Source organism: Eumetopias jubatus, unplaced genomic scaffold, assembly GCF_037043125.1.
Source record: "Eumetopias jubatus isolate StellerSeaLion01/CBP00866 unplaced genomic scaffold, mEumJub1_p1.0 scaffold_5, whole genome shotgun sequence".
NCBI classification, from domain to species: domain Eukaryota; kingdom Metazoa; phylum Chordata; class Mammalia; order Carnivora; family Otariidae; genus Eumetopias; species Eumetopias jubatus.
In genome coordinates, this window is record NW_028274811.1 from 27,957,261 (window position 1) to 27,972,522 (window position 15,262).

The window sequence follows — 15,262 nt, forward strand, 5'->3', positions numbered from 1 at the left end:
TTGAGAGAGAGAGAATGAGAGATAGAGAGCATGAGAGGGAAGAGGGTCAGAGGGAGAAGCAGACTCCCCGCTGAGCAGGGAGCCCGATGCAGGACTCGATCCCAGGACTCCGGGACCATGACCTGAGCCGAAGGCAGTTGTTCAACAACCTGAACCACCCAGGTGCCCCTATAATCAGTTTTTTAAAAGACAGTTTATGTCACTAGGACTTCTAAAGATTTTATTTTTTTTAAGTAATCTCTACACCGAACATAAAGCTCGAGCTTAACAACCCCAAGATCAGAGTCACACGCTCCACTGACTGAGCCAGCCAGGCACCCACTAGGATTTTTTTTACAGATGTATTTATTTATTTATTTTAAGGAGGGGGGTTGTAGGGGGAGAGAGGATGAGAATCTCAAGCAGACCCTGCACTGAGCAGGGAACCCAACACGGGGTTCAATTTCCGGACTCTGAGATCACAGTATTAGCCAAAACCAAGAGTCAGATGCTCAACTAAGCCACTCAGGCATACCCCCACCCCACTAGGAATTTTAAATAGATAAAAAGTAGTCCAATCTCACATTCAGAAGAAATATAAACACTACAATGAACTGACCCAACTGATAAAAATTATAAGATTCAATAACTGCTATATTGGTGAAGCCATGGAAAATGAACACTCCTGTGTACCACCCTGGGAGTGTAAACCACACTTCTTTGAAGGGAAAATTGGCAAAAGCTACCAAAATTAAAAATGTACCTACTTTTGACCAAACAACTTTATTCCTAGGAATTTAACCAAAGATCTACTCACCCATGTGCACAAAGATAAATGATACAAGAATTTCACTGAAACATTGTTTGTGGTAGGAAAAAAATTGGAAACAACCTAACCATCCTTCAATATGAGAATTGCTATGTAATATTTTGTACAACCACACAATGAAATATTATTCAGCTATCAAAAAGGAGGTATATGCTAATAGAAATTGATCTCCAAGATGAACTCTCAAGCAAAAAAAGCAAAATTCACTGAAGAAATCCAAGAAGATGTATATAAAAGGAAAGATATTGATTGTGTGTTCATGATTAGGAAGACTCAATATTGTCAAAACGTCAGCTCTTGGGGTACGTGCACCCCGATGTTTATAGCAGCAATGTCCACAATAGCCAAACTGTGGAAAGAGCCAAGATGTCCATCGACAGATGAATGGATAAAGAAGATGTGGTATATATATACAATGGAATATTATGCAGCCATCAAAAGGAATGAGATCTTGCCATTTACAACAACGTGGATGGAACTGGAGGGTGTTATGCTGAGCAAAGTAAGTCAATCAGAGAAAGACATGTATCATAGGACCTCACTGATATGAGGAATTCTTAATCTCAGGAAACAAACTGAGGGTTGCAGGAGTGGTGGGGGGTGGGAGGGATGGGGTGGCTGGGTGATAGACACTGGGGAGGGTATGTGCTATGGTGAGCGCTGTGAATTGTGCAAGACTGTTGAATCACAGATCTGTACCTCTGAAACAAATAATACAATATATGTTAAAAAAAAAAAAAGAAGAAGATAGCAGGAGGGGAAGAATGAAGAGGGGGAAATCGGAGGGGGAGATGAACCATGAGAGACGATGGACTCTGAAAAACAAACGGAGGGTTCTAGAGGGGAGGGGGGTGGGGGATGGGTTAGCCTGGTGATGGGTATTAAAGAGGGCACGTTCTGCGTGGAGCACTGGGTGTTATGCACAAACAATGAATCATGGAACACTACATCAAAAACTAATGATGTAATGTATGGTGATTAACATAACATAATAAAAAAAAATATTTGCCCAAGAAGAGAGATTGTAGTTTCTTCCTTTACCTAGAACAAGGACAGACATACAGATCAACAGAATAGAACTGAAAGTCCAGAAATAAACCTTACATTTCTGGTCAAGTGGTTTTCAACAAAGGTGCCAAGACCATTCAATGAGGGAAAAACATTCAACAAATGGTGCTTAGACAAGTAGATATAGCCACATCAAAAGGAGGAAACCCCTTACCTTATGCCACATATTAAAATTAACTCAAAATAGAGGCATCTGGGTGGTGCACTTGGTTAAGCCTAACAACTTCTGGTTTCGGCTCAGGTCATGATCTCAGCGTTGTGAGATTAAGCCCCATGTGGGGAATCCGTGCTCAGTGGGGAGTCTGCTGGAGATTCTCTCCCTCTCCCTTTGCCCCTGCCTCAGCCCCCACTCGCAGTCTCTCTCTCTCTCTCAAATAAATAAATCCTAAAAAAAAAATTAAAAACTTTTGTGTGTCACAGGACACCATCAAGAAAATGAAGAAACAATCCATAGAATGAGAGAAAAAATTTAAAAATGTATTATCTGATAAGGAATTGAATCTAGAGTATACAATGAATTCTTACAGCTCCATAATAAAAAGCCAATACAATTTAAAAATGGGCAAAGAATCTGAACAGACATTGCTCAAAGGAAGATATACAAATGGCCAGTAACACATGAAAAGATGCTCAATATCATTAGTCATCAAGGAAATGCAAATCAAATCCACAATGAGATACCACTTCACACCCATTAGGATGACTAGAATCTAAGTCAGATAATAACAAGTATTGATGAGGATATTAGAGAAACTGTAACCCTCACACTCTGTTGGTGGGATTTCAAAATGATGCAGACACTTTGGAAAACAGTATGACAGTGTCTCAAATGATTAAACATAGGGTTACCATAAGACTCATTAATTCTACTCCAAGGGAAATGAAAACATATGTCCACATAAAAACTGATACATGAATATTTAGAGCAGCATTATTCATAATAGCCAAAAAATGAATACAACTCAAATGTCTATCAATGGACAAATGGATAAACAAAAGTGATCTATCCACATAATGGGGAAATAATTGGATTCAATTCCTTAGGAAAGGAAGGGGGTGCCTAGCTGGCTCAGTCAGAAGAGCATCTGACTCTTGATCTCAGTGTTGTGAGTTCAAGGCCCATATTGGGTGTAGAGATTACTTAAAAATAAAATCTTAAAAAAAAAGGAAAGGAAGTACTAATATGTGCCACAACTTGGATGAACCTTGAAATCACTATGCTAAGTAAACAAGTTAGTCACAAAAAATCACATGTTATATAATTCCACTCATATGAAAATCAGAATAGGGAAATCTATAAAGTTAGAAAGTAGATTAGTGGTTGATTAGGGCTGGAACAAGAAGGGTGGGGGTATAGGAGGGTGATAGCTAAAGGATACAGGGTTTCTTTTAAGGTGATGAAAATGCTCAAAAATTATGGTGATATTGCATCTATCTGTGAATATACTAAAAATCACTGAATTGCATACTTTAAATGCATGAATTGTATTATGTATGAATTTTATCTTAACAAAGGTTTTTTTAAAAAACAAGTAGGGAGCATTTATTTATTTATTTTGCATTTTTAATTTTTAAAATTTTTATTTTAATTTTTTGCTTTGTACCAACCATAATTTTTTTAATTTAAATTTTACTTAGTTAACATACAGTGCAATATTTGTTTCTGGAATAAAATTCAGTGATTCATCACTTACATACAAGACCCACTGCTCATCACAAAAAGTGCCCTCCTTAATACCCTTCACCCAAAAGTATTATAAGTAATAAGAAGAGGAGATAAAATTAAAATACCACCATTTGCAAACCCCAATGAATTGACAGATCTAGCCATTAAGCATCAGTGGCTACTAACGTCACAAAAAGAGACATTCAGACTTATGTCTCTCCTAACTCAAGAAGACAAGACTGCCTATAATCTTGCCAAATAGACTGAACCTCAGACTAACCCAACATCTGGACCCAGGTGCCAATTTGCACAAAATATAAAGGACAAAGAAACATGTTGAACTCCACTGCGAGTATGCAATCAACAAAATTCAGACTTAGAAACTCAATGGTCTGGGTTCTTCAACAGATAAGTTGTAAGAAAAATAAAGGGATAGAGGAAATTACTGTAGTTTAAAAGAGTCTTTAAAAACATATCAGATCTTGGGGCGCCTGGTTGGCTCAGTTGGTTAAACATCTGCCTTGGGCTCAGGTCATGATCCCAGGGTCCTGGGATGGAGTCAGTCCTGCATCGGGCTCCCTGCTCAGCGGGGAGTCTGCTTCTCCCTCTACCCCTACCCCCACTCATGTTTGCTTTCTCTTGCGTGCGCTCTTTCTCTCTCTCTCTCTCTCACAAAAATAAATAAAATCTAAAAATAAATAAATTAATAAATAAAAACAGATCTTATTTAAATAAAAAAGCAAGACTAGTTTTAACAAATATACCACAATAATGTAAGATCATGACGTCAGGAGAAGCAGAAATTGGGTGAGGGCTGTATGGGAACTCTCTGTACTATGTGTGCAGCTTTTCTATAAATGTAGAATTATTCGAAAATAAAAGCATATTTTTTTAAGATTTTATTTATTTATTTGAGAGAGTGCACGAGAGAGAGAGAGCACAAGTGGGAGGGAAGGGCAAAGAGAGAGAGGGAGAAGCAGACACCCCCTGAGCAGGGAGCCCGATGTGGGGCTTGATCCCAGGACCCTGGGATCATGACCTGAGCCGAAGGCAGACACTTAACCAACTGAGACACCCAGGTGCCTCTAAAAAGCCTATTTAAAAAAGAATGCCGGGGCGCCTGCGTGGCTCAGTCATTAAGCGTCTGCCTTCCGCTCAGGTCATGATCCCAGGGTCCTAGGATCGAGCCCCGCATCGGGCTCTCTGCTCCATGGGAAGCCTGCTTCTCCCTCTCCCACTCCCCCTGCTTGTGTTCCCTCTCTCGCTGTGTCTCTCTCTGTCAAATAAATAAATAAAATCTTAAAAAAAAAAAAAAGAATGCCTGGCTCAGTCGTTAAGCGTCTGCCTTCAGCTCAGGTCATGATCCCAGGGTCCTGGGATCAAGCCCCGCATTGGGCTCCCTGCTCAGTGGGGAGTCTGCTTCTCCCTCTCCCACTCCCCCTGCCTGTGTTCCTGCTTTTGCTATCTCTCTCTCTGTCAAATAAATAAAACCTTAAAAAAAAAAAAAAAGAATGCCTGGGGGGTAGAGGAGAAAGTCTAGGGTGGCCATAAAAAATGATAATAATAAGTGTTGGCGAGGATATGAAGAAATCATAGTCCCTACATTCTGCTGGCGGGAATGTAAAACAATACAGACACTGTGGAAACTAATCTGGCAGTTCCTCAAAGGATCAAACATAGAGTTGCCACCCATAATTCCAGCTCCCAGGTATGAAACCCAAAGAAATGAAGACACATGTCCACACTGAAACATGTACACGAATGTTCACATTATTCATCATAGCCAAAAAGTGGAAACAATCAAGATGTCTATCAACTAAAACTTAGATAAATAAAATGTGGTATATCCATAGAATGGATATTATTCAGCCATAAAAAGAAATAAAGTACTGATACATGCTACAACATGGATGACATTTGAAAACAATATTCAAAGTGAGAGAAGTCAGTCCCCAAAAAACAGATCTTGCTGAATCTCATTTATATGAAATGTCCAGAATAGGCAAATCCACAGAGAATTCAAAGTAGCCTGGTGGTTGCTAGGCCTGGAAGGCTTGGCAGGAAAGGGAGAGTGACTGCCAATGGATATAGGGTTTCTTTTTGGGGTGATGAAAATGTTCTAAAATTGAATGTAGTGATGATTGTACAACTCTGTGAATATACTAAAAACCACTGAATTGCACAATTTAAATGGGTGATTTTTATGGTATGTGAATCATATCTCAAAAAAGCTATCATTTAAAAAAGCCTAGATCAAACTAAGTGCATGTACTTAGATAAGTAGATAAAACTATAAAGAAATATAAGGAACTGAATATAATAAAAGTCAATATCATGTTCACTTTTGGGATCAGGGAGAACGATATAATTGGAATAGGGCACATGAGAGTCTTTGGAGGGACAGCAAAATTCTATTTTTTTAATTCAAGTATAATTAATGTAAAGTGTTATATTAGTTTCAAGCATATAATATGATTCAAAGATTCTATGCACTACTCATTGCTCATTACGATAAATATTTCTTAATCCCCTTCACCTATTTAACCCATCCCTCTGCCCCAAAATTCTATTTTTTGATCTGGTAGTGAAGCTATACATTCATTGTGTGAGCTTTTTTTGGATCCGTGTGTTGTTTAACAATAAAAGGATTTTTTTTAAAACACGCACTAGCAAATTTATTTCAAACGTAATGTGAAGTCTCACAGAATCCAAATTTACCATGTGTGAGTTACCAATTTTGTCTCTGTGGACTACAAGAGATTATATCTGTTCTCAAAGAACATATCTTTCAGCAGGAAGTATTTATTATTTTTTTAAAGATTTTATTCATTTGTTTGACAGAGACAGAGCGAGAGAGGGAACACAAGCAGGGGGAGTGGGAGAGGGAGAAGCAGGCTCCCCGCTAAGAAGGCAGACGCTTAACGACTGAGCCACCCAGGTGCCCCTGGAGTTAGATATTATTGTAAAAACAGAATAATGGTTTCTAGGAAAAGTGTGTGAGAATTATCCACCATCCCCCCATTTCTTGTGTTAAGTTGGACCACTTGGTCCCTTTATGTACTTCAAGATTTGCTATTTGTATATTAGGTTGCAATTTCATATACTGTTTCTATGGTTTCACAACAGACTGATACCATACTACTTTTTAAGGCATCTAGAGCAGCACAATTTAAAAATTATTTGCCAGGGCACCTAGGTGGCTCAGTTGGTTAAGGGACTGCCTTTGGCTCAGGTCTTAATCCTGGAGTCCCTGGATGGAGTCCTGCATTGGGTTCCCTGTTCAGTGGGGAGTCTGCTTCTCCCTCTGACCCTCCCCCTTCTCGTGCTCTCTCTCATTCTCTCTCTCAAATAAAGAAAATCTTCTAAAAAAATTATTTGCCAGACTTTGTAAAGAGGGTGCCATATTCCAGAAAATAGGAAACTTGGCAGTTCCTATGGTAACACTGGCAGAGTGAGGTAAATGATTTTTAAATCTCTGCAGAATGTAGAGGCTAAAGATAAGCGGAGGAGACAACTCTGCCAAGGCTGGGGCACAGCTTAAAGCAAGCGTGGATACAGCCTGAAAGATGTCTGCCAAGGTCACCTGAGGTTGGGGCCCCTCAACAGTACAGGGCAGGCAACATCATTATGTAGCAGGACAGGTGCCTAGAGGGTCTTTCTTTTTTTTAGAGGCATCCCTTTCTTATTCCTAACCCATAAGCACAAGGCAGAGGGTATTAGTGGTAGGTGACAGATACAGAAAGGAAAAAAAGAGATGACCAGGAAAGGTCAGAAAGGATCCCAAAATATACATACTTTCCGTAAGAGGTATCTTTTAATACTAATTCTGGAGCTCTATACCAGCGTGTGGCCACATAGTCCGTATAAATGTCCCCAGGAGCTGCTAGAGTTCGTGCAAAACCAAAATCACAGAGCTTAGTAATTCCTGACTGGGATACTAAAATATTCTCAGGTTTTATATCTCGATGAATGATCTAAAATCAAACAGAAGATGCAATAGATTAAAATGAGGTTTTATTATCTAGAGGATCGCTCAAAAATTATATAGAGAAAAATCTAGCTAATTAAGACAGTAAAGGTATTTTCTTACCATATGCAAAGGATTAATTATACAAGGCAAAAGCTAAATAGTTACATATTTTCAATTCTTGCCCCATCCATCATCTCAGAATGAAATGAAGCCAGGGGCACCTGGATAGCTCAATCAGTTGAGCCTCCAACTCTTGATTTTGGCTCAGGTCACAATCTCAAGGTTGTGGGATCAAGCCCTGCATCGGGCTCCATGCTCAACGTAGAGTCTGCTTGTCCCTCTCCCTCTGCTCTGCCCCCCCCCCACCGTGCTCTCTCGCTTGCTCTCTCTCTCTCAAATAAATAAATAAAATCTTTTTTAAAGAAATGAAATGAAGCCAAGAAAACAAAATAATACTAAAAAGGTAAATCACGATCCCCAAAACAAAAGTAATCAAAAGAACTTAATGAAAAACAGGCGATTTCCTTTAACCCCATGTCATTCTAGATATAACTGCCCTTTCTCTCATGCCTTTACAGCTAAACCTCTTGAAGACATTATTTTTACTAAATCTTCTCTTTGTCACCACTCATTCACTCCTTAAAGTAATATAATCTATCTTTTGCTTCTACATTCCATTAGACTGCCCCAACCCAGAGTCATCATGAACTTCATTGTTGCTGCATCCAATATACACCCCTCAATACACATCTTACTTGATACATTAGCGTAAAAATGTTGCCAACTATTCCTCCCTTCCTGATTTCTGGGACCTAAAATTCTCCCAGTCCCTTCTATTTCTGTGGCATTTCCTCTTTCCCTATTTGTCTCTTAAAAGTAGGATTCTAGTCTCAGATTTTCTTTTCTCATACATCATGTTCCCCAGGCAATCACATCTACTCATTTTTGGTTTTTGGTTTTTGGTTTTACCACTTCCTTTACTTGTTATGGGGAAACTATATTTTCTTGGTTTTCTTCTCACCTATTGGCTGCTCCATCTCAATCTCATCTACTCTTCTAGCTTTAGTAACAATATACAGATGATTTCCAAATTTCTATCTCTAACCAAGATATCTCTCCTGATTTCCACAAGGAGTAGAAGTCCACAAGAAGTCCAACAAGGCTGACCCAGACACCCCTCAAACTTAGCAAATCCAAAACTGAATTCATCTTCTCCCCCAAACCTATTTTGTTCTCAACAGTCCCTTAGCTCAGCAGATGGAACAAACATTGACCCCATGGCTCAAGTCAGAAACCAAGGTATCTTTCTCCTTCAGCTCCCATACATACTTTTGTCCCTAGTTCAAGTCCCCTCAACGCTCTCACCAAAATTACTACATTGCCAACTGGTCTCCCTGAATTCATTCTGATCCCCTCCAACCCACTGTCCACAAAAGGAAGTCACAATACTATTTTAAAATCACATGGGTGTGGCACCCGGTTGGCTGAGTTGGAAGAGCATGTGACTCTCGATCTCAGGATCATGGGTTTGAGCCCTACACTGTGTGTAGTGGTTACTAAAAAAATTTAAAACTTAAAAAAAATCACATGTGTGATCATGTCACTTCTCTGCTTAACATCCTTCAAGGATTCCCCATCCCACAGGACAAATTTGAAACTCCCAAAAATGGCTTGTAAGGCCTTGTAGAATTTGGCCCTTGCTCACTTTCTCCACCTCCCTTCCCTAGCCTATAGGATATTTCCCAATTTTCTAAGGTTTGTCTCATCTCTGTTCATTTGCTGATGCTGTTCCAACTGCCTAGAACACTTTGCCTGGCCAACTATTTCCTTAGGTCTTAGCTTAGATATTTATATTAGATGTTCCTTGGATATGGTCTCACATCATTCTGCACTTCCCCCACCACATTATTTGTCATGCCATATTATTAATTGCCTGTTCACTTGTTTGTAACTCCCACTAGACTGGAAACTCCACAAGGGCAAGAGGTATGTCTGTCTTGTTCAAGCTATATCCCCAGTGACCAATACAGTGCCTAAAACAAAGAAAGCATTTAAAAACTTTATGAAATGAATGAAGCATATTCTCATCACCTACAAAGTGTCATAGCACAAGTGAAAATATCTCAGTGACAGAAATCTAAGATCTTTCCTTGTTTATACAACTTACCGCTATAAGTTTTTGGGACTGGCTTGTGTTCTGCCTCAGTCTCCCTCCATAAATGGCCAAAATATTAACTTGGGGTAATGAGTCACCTTAAGTGTGCCATACATAAAGCTGTATTAATCCTTCTTTATTTCTACAACTTTTACTGAATGACTACTATATGCTAGGCACTATACCAAGATCTAAGGATATAACAGGAGCAAACGCTGACATAGGAAAAAGCACATCAACATACCACTTCACATATTCTGCCCACCACACATCCATTGTTCTCCTTTTCAGTCCTTTAAACAAAAGGCAGAAGGCTCCACCCAGCTGATACCCTAATATTTTCATTCTTTTCCATAACTAACACCATGACTATATGTGGAATTTTGTTATCCTTGAGAACAAAGCACTTTCTAAATCCCAACTTTGTAAAACTCTATGTTTAACTACATCCTCCTTCGTCTTCCACTATCACACTTTGACCTCCATAAATAACAGTATTTCTTTCCATTTGTTTAGATCTTTAATTTCTCTCAATGTTTAGTAGTTTTCGGTTTACAGGTCTTATACATCTTTTGTCAGATTCTCCCTAAATATTTCTTTTTTTTCTAAAGATTTTATTTATTTATTTGAGAGAGAGAGAGAATGAGAGATAGAAAGCACGAGAGGGAAGAGGGTCAGAGGGAGAAGCTGACTCCCCGCTGAGCAGGAAGCCCGATGCGGGACTCGATCCCGGGACTCCAGGACCACGACCTGAGCCGAAGGCAGTCGCTTAACCAACTGAGCCACTTAGGCGCCCCTCCCTAAATATTTCTTATATTTAAAGCTGTTTAGGGTGCCTGGGTGGCTCAGTTGGTTAAGCGTCTTCCTTCAGCTCAGGTCATGATCCCGGGGTCCTGGGATCGAGTCCCACATCGGGCTCCCTGCTCTGCAGAGAGCCTGTTTCTCTCTTGCCTCTGCCTCTCTGTCTCTCATGAATAAATAAATAAAATCTTAAAAAAATAAAAATAAAGCTGCTTAATTTTTTTTTTAAGATTTTATTTTTGGGGCACATGGGTGGCTCAGTTGGTTAAGCGTACCACTCTTGGTTTTGGCTTAGGTCGTGATCTCAGGATCATGGGATCAAGCTTTCTCTCTCCCTCCTCCTCTGCTCCTCCCCTCCCTATGTGCATGCTCTCTCTCTCTCTCTCAAATAAATAAATAAATGTTTAAGAAAGAAAAAGAAACAAAGAAAAAAAGAAAGAAAGAAAGAAAAAGAAAGAAAGAAAGAGAGAGAAAGAAAGAAAAAAAAAGAAAGAAGGAAAGAAAGAAAGAAAAGGAGCGTCTGGGTGGCTCAGTTGGTTAAACATCTGCCTTCAGCTCAGGTCATAATCCCAGAGTCCAGGGATCAAGCCCAACATCGGGCTCTCTGCTCAGTGGAAAGCCTGCCTCTCACCCCGCTCATGCTCACTCTCTTCCTCTCTTTCTCTCAAATAAATAAATAAGATCTTTTTTTAAAAAAAAAGAAAGAAAGAAAGATTTTATTTTTAAGTAATCTTTTCACTCAACCTGGGGCTTGAACTCAGAACCCTGAGATCAAGAGTCACGCGCTCTACTGACTGAGCCAGTCAGGTACCCCTGTTTAATGGTATTTTTAATTCCAATTTCTTTTTCTTTTAAGATTTTATTTATTTATTTGAGAGAGAGAGAGCACGAGCAGGGCGAGGGGCAGAGGGAGAGGGAGAAACAGTCTCCCTGCTGAGCAGGGAGCCTGACGTGGGGCTTGATCCCAGGACCCCAGGATCATGACCTGAGCTGAAGGCAGATGTTTAACCAACTGAACCACCCAGCGCCCCTATTTTCAATTTCTGATTGTTGATTGCCAGTATATAAAATTATAATTAATTTTGATATATAGATCTTATATCCCACAACCTTGATAAACTTAGAAATTAGTTCTATTAATTTTGTTGCAGATTCCATAGGATTTTCTACATAGACGATCGTATCATCTGTAAATAAAGACAGTTCTACTTCTTGGGGGGGAAAAAAGGTACCATTTCACACCCACTAGAATTGCCACAACCAAAATGACAATAAACAAATATTGGGGAGGAAGTGGAAAACTGGAATGCATTGTTAGTGGGGATGTAAAATGATACAGCCACTTTGGAAAACAGCTTAGCAGTTCTTTAAAGAGTTAAAACATAAATCATATGACCCATATGGTATTTTTTTAATGTAAGCTCTACACCCAACATGCAGCTTGAACTCATGAACCCTAAGATCAAGAGTCACATGTTGTACTGATGGAGCCAGCCAGTCACTCCTACCCATACAGTATTCTTTTTTTTAAAGACTTATTATTTATTTGAGAGAGAGTGTGTGTGCAAGAGTGCATGAGTGGGTGGAGAGGCAGAGGGAGAGAATCTTCAGGCAGACTCCCCACTGAACTCCAAGCCCCATGGGGGTGAAGGTGGGGCACCTTGATCTCCAGACCCATGAGATCATGATCTAAGCCAAAACCAGGACCTGGATGTTTAACTGACTGAGCCACCCATGCACACACACACACACACACACACACACATACACACACACACACACACACTCCATATAGTATCCTTTACTTGCCTTATTTTACCTCCCTCTCCCTAGCTTCTGGGAGCTTTGTAAACCAACAGTCCCCCAAATCATAGTGAAAACCAGTAGCCTAGCAGCCACCAGAGAAAGTAGAACGGGTTATATCTCCTCCAAAGCCCTATTCCCAGCTATCATTATTTGACTTGTCTGACAAGTTACTGGAAAATCCCACTAGAAGCCTTGCCTTTGTTTGACCTAAGGCAGAGCTTGCCTAGTGCAAACAGCCTTTCTCCTGGGGCCTTAGTCAGAAATAATTAACAGCCACTTTATAATATTATAGCCATCTGAGGTAACTATAACAATTAGGACAAACAACAAGTTGACCAAAATACTTAAAAAGATAGATTGGCAGTAAGATGTCCATAAAGGATTTGAAAGGCCTCAACATGGGCACCTGGGTGGCTCAGTCATTAAAGCATCTGCCTTCGGCTCAGGTCATGATCCCAGGGTCCTGGAATGGAGCCCCACGTGCATCAGGCTCCCTGCTCAGCGGGGAGCCTTCTCTCTCTCCCTATGCAGCTCCCCCTGCTTGTGTTTGCTCTCTCCACCACCACCCCTTGTCAAATAAATAAATAAAAAAGAAAGAAAGAAGGGAGGGAGGGAGGGGGAAAGAAGAAAGAAAGAAAGAAAGAAAGAAAGAAAGGAAGGAAGGAAGGAAGGAAGGAAGGAAGGAAGGAAGGAAGGAAGGAAGGAAGGAAGGAAGGAAGGAGAAAGAAAGAAAGAAAGAAAGAAAGAAAGAAAGAAAGAAAGAAAGAAAGAAAGAAAGAAAGAAAGAAAGAAAGAAAGAAAGAAAGAAAGGAAGGAAAGAAAAGCTTCAACATATTCCTGAGAATCCAAAAGGCCACATACAGAGCTGTGCACATGCTCAGGAAGACCGGAGATGGTACGAAAGCTCTTACCTGTGAATGAGTTTGAGGCTCTGAGCAAGCAAGAAGGTAAGGCTGTGAGAGTTGCAAACTGCCTGCCTGAACATTGAAGACAGGTCCCAACACACTGGAAGAGCCCCTCAGTATAAAAGGCTGAGAGATTTCTTGGTTTCAGGCATTTATGGAAATCTCTGCCTGATCATTAGCTCACCACTAAGCCAAACGAGCAGAGATTTCAGTGGTCACACATGAGGAAGAACACACACTTTGCCGAATTAGTTCAGTAAAGTAACTAAACAGTTCACAACAACAAACTCTGAGTGATGGCGAACTCCAATGTCCAGAGTTTCCATAATATATTATTTTAAATTCCAGTTTTCAACAAAAAATTATAAATTTCTAAAAAATCTCCCCCTCAAAAAGGTATGCAAAGAAACAAGTATGGCCCATATATGGAAAGAAAAGCAGTCCGTAAGAAATCTTCCCTGGGGTGCTGGGATGGGTCAGTTAGTTGAGCATCAGACTCTTGGTTTCATCTCAGGTCATGATCTCATGGTTCTTGGGATTGAGCCCCACATAGGGCTCCATGCTCAGTGGGGAGTCTGCTTGAAGATTCTCTCCCTCCCCTCACTCTCTCTCTCTCTGTGTCTCTCTAAAATAAATAAATCTTAAAAAAGAAAAAGAAAGAAAGAAAAAGAAATCTTCCCTGAAGAAGCTCAGATATTGAATTTGCTGAAGACAATAATCAGCTACTTTAAATATGTTCTAAGTTAGGGGTGCCTGGCTGGCTCAGTCAGTAGTGTGCGTGACTCTTGATCTTGGGGTTGTGAGTCCAAGCCCCACACTGGGTGTAGAGATTACTGAAAAAATAAATAAGTAAAACTTTAAAGAAATGTTCCAAGCTAAAGGAAACAATGTCTGAAGAACTAAGAAAATTATGAACACAATGTCTCAACAAATAAGGAATATGCAGGGGTGCCTGGGTGGATCAGTCAGTTAAGGGTCTGACTCTTGGTTTCAGCTCAGGTCATGATCTCAGGGTCTTGGGATTGAGCCCCACATGGGGCTCTGCACTCAGCAGGGAGTCTGCTGGAGCTTCTGTCTCTCCCTTTCCCTCTACCCCTTCCCCCACTCGTGCTCTCACTCTCTCTCTAAAATAAATAAAAACTTCCTAAAAAATTAAAAATAAAGAATATCCTTAAAGAGAAAGAAATTACTAAAAAGAACTAAATAGGGATGCCTGGGTGGTTCAGTCAGTTAAGCATCTGCCTTCAGCTCAGGTCATGATCCCAGGGATCTAGGATCAAGTCCGGCATCAGGCTCCTTGCTCAGCGGGGAGCCTGCTTCTCCCTCTCCTTCTACCTGCTGCTCCCCCTGCTCATGCTCTCTCTCTCTGACAAATAAATAAATAAAATCTTTAAAAATAAATAGATAAGAATAAAAAGAACATGATCAAGAAAGCAAAAAGGCAACCCACAGGAGAAAAATATTTGCAAATTTTATATCTGATAAGCATCTAATACTCAAAATATATAAAGTACAACTCAACAATAAAAAGACAAGTAACCCAGTTTAAAAATGAGCAAAGGACTTGAATAGACATTTCTTCAAAGAAGATATACTAATATGAATTTGCCAGCCCTGAAGTTTTCATTTTAATGGAATTTATATTTGTGTGGTCTTTTACATGTGGATTTCTTCATTTACCGTGATGTTTTCAAGGTCATTCATGATGTAGCATGTATCAGTACTTCATTCTTTTTGATGGCTGAATACATTTCGTTGTATGTATATACCTCATTTGTTTATCCATTCATCAGACTGATATATATTTGTTTCCACTTTTTGGCTATTATGAATAATGCTGCTATGAATATTCTTGTGCAAGTTTTCATGTGAACACATGTTTTCAATTCTTTTGTGTAGATACGTAGGACTAGAATTGCTAGGTCATATGGTAATTCTATATTTAACTTTCTGAGGAACTGCCAAACTGTTTTCCATACCATCTGCACCATTTTACATTACCACCAGCAGTGTATGAACGTTCCAATTTCTCTACTTCCTCGCCAATATTTGTCATTGTCTGCTTTTTAAATTACAGCCAGCC

General features: G+C 39.8%; 1 protein-coding gene across 2 annotated transcripts in view; it reads right to left on the reverse strand.

Moving 5' to 3' along the window:
• The window catches only part of CDKL3 (cyclin dependent kinase like 3), a 50,051-nt gene that overhangs the window by 20,230 nt on the left and 14,559 nt on the right, over nt 1–15,262 (reverse strand). For both annotated transcript variants that reach the window (XM_028103671.2, XM_028103673.2), the window contains exon 3: nt 7,338–7,516. In XM_028103671.2, the coding sequence (XP_027959472.2) occupies nt 7,338–7,516 (179 nt within the window). The remainder of the gene's footprint in view (nt 1–7,337; nt 7,517–15,262) is intronic.